Raw genomic sequence first — 4039 nt, 5'->3', positions numbered from 1 at the left:
TTATCCGACAGCAGCGCTCGGCTGCAAAGTTTTAGTCACCGTATCACGGTATATGTAAGTGGTCAGCGTGGGCGTAACGGTCACACTTTTCGTAACACGTTGATCGAATAGAATCACCGAGGAAGTTTTGATACGAGTAAGCGTTACTGTTACTGGCTCCTTCGAAATGTAACTGGTCGAGGTTGGTTTAACCGTGCGACTGACGATAGTTGGATCCAAATAGCTGAGCACCGTGCTGGTTGATCTGACTACTCGTGTACTAGTTTCGGACGGTTCAAGGGTCACGGTGACGGTTTTAGCGGCCTGGCCGGTCGCTGGCACGGTTGTGGTAACCGTTTCTGGGACGGCAGTGGCTGTACGAGTGATCGTTGGAGTTGTCGTTACGACAATTTCCAAAGCTCTGAGGGACGGAGCTATTTCCGGTGGGGATAAATCCTCAGGAAGGTAAGTCCTCACCGGTGGTGGTGGAGGGCAGGTTGGATTGTTCTGCACGGGAAGGTAAGCATTGTTCGGGGTACATACAGAGGTTGTGACTGTGGTTGTAACAGGAAGCGTTTCGGTTTTGGTCAGTTGCACGGTGGAAATTGCGGTGTTGAATTGAGTGCGTGTTTCCGTTAAAATGATTCTCTCAGTGGAAAACTCCGTCGTAGTTACAGGATATGGCGATGCACTCCACTTTGTTTGCACTGTTGTTGAAACAACAGTGACGGCGGGCAAAGTTTCAGTTACACTGTTAATTATAGTTCTATAATTTGTTTGCGTCTGATAATGTGTCACTGTAGTCACAGCTGTTGCTGTTATTGACACTATCACGGACGATATAATCGTTTTCGGTTTTAAAACACTATAAATTGTTCGGGTTTCGTATTCTTTCACTGTAATATATTCCAATACGGGCACTGTGGTTGTAACTGTTGAAGGATATGCCAACGGACACGTAGGTTTCGTGTAATCATACCCTCCAAATTCTTCCAAGGCTGCTGCGAATACAATCACTGGCAACAGCCAAAGAAAAACAGTTGCACTAATTACCATCTAATTATGAAAACGTTCAAGATTAGCTTTATTTAAGTAAAAATGAAATTTGACAGTCACCTTTTGGCTGACTTCATTCAATGCAGCGTGCTGAAATATATCTCAAGTGTAACAACTGGATTAAACTAAAACGGGTTGTGGTTAGAACGATAGATTTTATACTTACGCATCTTCTCGCACGGTTGGCGAAGAGGCGAATCAGTTTTGCGCCTGCCCACGCCGGCAAGCACCAAAAACGGTCACATTCCGATAAATTTCTTGCGGGATCGGCTCGTCCTCTACCAGTAACCACAAAGAAGCATTTAGTGGCAGTTTTGGAGGCGATTTGAATATCAACATTTCTTCTGCTTGACAATAACACTAGTTTACACGAAAATTACACCGGAAGAAATAAGCGTTTTCCAATCTTTTGAGAATAACTTGGAGATTACATGCACGAAAATAAACCCTATTTTTTAACTTTTCTTTTCAAGTTAAATAACTGAAAATATGTTATTGTCAAATCCAATAAGAGTTTTATGTTTGATTTATAAAAAAATGCGATTTTTACCACTTTTTCATTGTTTCAGTGACATATAGTTAGTTGACGGAAAATAAGAAGCAGTTCAGGAAAAAATACCACTTTTTTAGTGCTTTTGAATTTAATAATATGAAAAATATATTTTGAGATTTATACGACATGGATGTATAAATATCAAAATATATTTTTCATATTATTAAATTTTTAAGTTTTTGATGAATTGTAAATGTATGTTTTAAGTTTAGCTAGATAGTCTCTGTTTTGTGCAGTGGTCGTGATAGTCTAAAAATTTGTAAACTAGTGCAATTATTATTTCAGTCGGGAAAGAGTATCCTTGTGGGAGGTTTATAGTAAGCAACCGACTGGATCAGTTATTAACGTATTTTTACGTTTGTATGCAATGAAATGTTAAGAGTAAATAAAAATGATCAAATAAAGTGAACAGTAAACAAACCAAGATCGAGTTCAGTTGTTCTTGTGTTTGTTCATCAAAATAAATTAATATTTTTTCAAATAATATGATATATATAGACCTGGTTACGATACATTGAAGGTCAAGTTTAAGAAAATTTACTAAATCGCATACTGATACTGTAAATGTTACAAGGAAATAAAGGTTTTTATGGTTTTGATACTTTGTCACCTACTAAAAAGTTGGTTGATAATGGCATCTTGAAAATGTTTATTTTTAAATTTAGAAGACGTGTTTGCATTTACAAATTGACTTAGTTCATATTTTAGGCAGAAACGCTATGACTCATTTGAGCTCTGCTTATGCTCAGTTATCCATGTAAAGGTGTGATCTATACCAATACCATTGTCTTGATCAGCAGCCAGCTGATCCCTGTGGGTGGTATTTTTGCAGACTTGAATTTATAATATCAAAATGTTATGTTTGTAGCTGTAGCGCACCTACGCATGTAAAAAGCAAAAGTGCAAGAAGCAATATGTTTAGAATCAATTGAAAACAAATATTAGTTAATAAACAGCCATTTGCAGCGGTTACAAGTTATTTTGCACTAGTTTTTGGATTATACATACCTTGCAATCCGGCGAAATAATTGTTAACTCATTAAATCAATATTTATAAACTGTGTAGTTTAAATAAAATTCTCACAATAAGGTTTTTTAGTTTCTATTCCTGAAAAGCAATATTTTTCCTGAGAATTAATATTCAATTCAAAAAACCAAACATCGTAAAACAAACATGTTTCCTTGAAAAGGCAAATAAATTTTCTCAGCAATACAGCAAAAAATATTTTTGGTAGAATAATTTTTTATTTGGGTTCATTTTCTGATCACAGGACTCGTTTGTTCAGTATTGCTTTTTCAACGAATTTGGTTTTAGTGCCATTGAAAGCAGTTTTAGTTCTCACAGGTTCTATTGAGTAGATTAAACCGACACAGTAACCAACTCATCAGGTCTGCGGGGGGTCCACGAGGTTCGTCCACATCGGATCGGCGATCGAAATAGATGATATTGATGGCTGGCGGTGAGGTTAGCTGCGCTTGAGTTGTATTGCCGTTCGGTTGATCATCCAAAGTGTTTGCCGTGATGTCCTCGGTCATACGCTTGATGGGCGCTGCCTGGGAAAAGCCGTAACTTTGAAGAAATGTGTTTGGAGTAGTGTGCTCGATATTTTCACGCAAATTTGGCAAGTAAGTGTTGGCCGAAGTGGGTCGCGCAGTAACCGTCGGAAGGTAGGTATTCTGAGATACTGGTGCAGCGGGTGGTAGGTAGGTTTTCGGAGCGTAGATGGTTGTCGTTAGATAGGATGTTAGCGTCGTTGGTTGTATCTGAAATGCCGTACTTGTTACGGTTAGGTAATTAGTGGCCGTGGCAGTTAGAGTTTGAATCTTTGTTTCAGTGAAAAATTCTGTTAACCGGGGAAGTGTTACAAAATTCGTTGTGGTTTGTAGTTGAATGCTGGTAACTGGAGGTAAAGTAGCTTGCACCAGCTTGGTTTCCGTGACTGACAATGTAATGTACTGGGTACTAGGAGGAATCACAGGACAACTGTGTTCAAACAAAATTGATGGTTTAGGGTAGTCATATCCCGCGAATGGCTGTGTTGGTTTATCTATCGAATATCCATCTGGATGTGCAAATGTTTTGCATACGTAAAGTAGAAACTGTCCGATCAGTAGATAATTCATCTAAAAATAAAATAAGTAAATGTGCGATTAATTATATCGATTGGTATAAAATATTTCGAGTATGTACAAACATTAGCTATTTAATAACTTTGAACGTAGTACACTACGATACGAGTTATAATAATGAAGTAAAGAGGGGCAAAAGTGCTAAGGGGGTAAAAGCGCGATTTAATCATTTATCAATACAGATTTCACGTAATTTGATAACATTCGCATGGATGAGTAACCACTTTGGCAGCTTGATCTATAATAAACATGTTTTGTTTACGAAGCATAGTTGCTGAATTAAGTGTAAAAGTTATTTTAAAGCGGTTTTCAATGTAATGT

At 37.7% G+C, this 4039-nt stretch overlaps 2 protein-coding genes across 2 annotated transcripts; both read right to left on the bottom strand.

Moving 5' to 3' along the window:
- Positions 1-1035, bottom strand: LOC128736327 (salivary glue protein Sgs-3-like). The gene has a single exon (XM_053830804.1). The coding sequence runs from the start codon at positions 1033-1035 to the stop codon at positions 1-3; it is 1035 nt and encodes a 344-aa protein (XP_053686779.1).
- A 1885-nt stretch (positions 1036-2920) lies between these two features.
- Positions 2921-3712, bottom strand: LOC128736326 (uncharacterized). The gene has a single exon (XM_053830802.1). The coding sequence runs from the start codon at positions 3710-3712 to the stop codon at positions 2921-2923; it is 792 nt and encodes a 263-aa protein (XP_053686777.1).
- Between the last annotated feature and the right edge of the window lie 327 nt (positions 3713-4039).

This window comes from Sabethes cyaneus, chromosome 2 (genome assembly GCF_943734655.1).
Source record: "Sabethes cyaneus chromosome 2, idSabCyanKW18_F2, whole genome shotgun sequence".
NCBI classification, from domain to species: Eukaryota; Metazoa; Arthropoda; class Insecta; order Diptera; family Culicidae; genus Sabethes; species Sabethes cyaneus.
This window is presented reverse-complemented; position numbering and strand designations above follow the sequence as displayed.

Bases quoted from the DNA above. Each gene is read 5' to 3' on its own strand.
- LOC128736327 (XM_053830804.1), bottom strand. From the start codon at position 1,035: ATGGTAATTAGTGCAACTGTTTTTCTTTGGCTGTTGCCAGTGATTGTA.
- LOC128736326 (XM_053830802.1), bottom strand. From the start codon at position 3,712: ATGAATTATCTACTGATCGGACAGTTTCTACTTTACGTATGCAAAACA.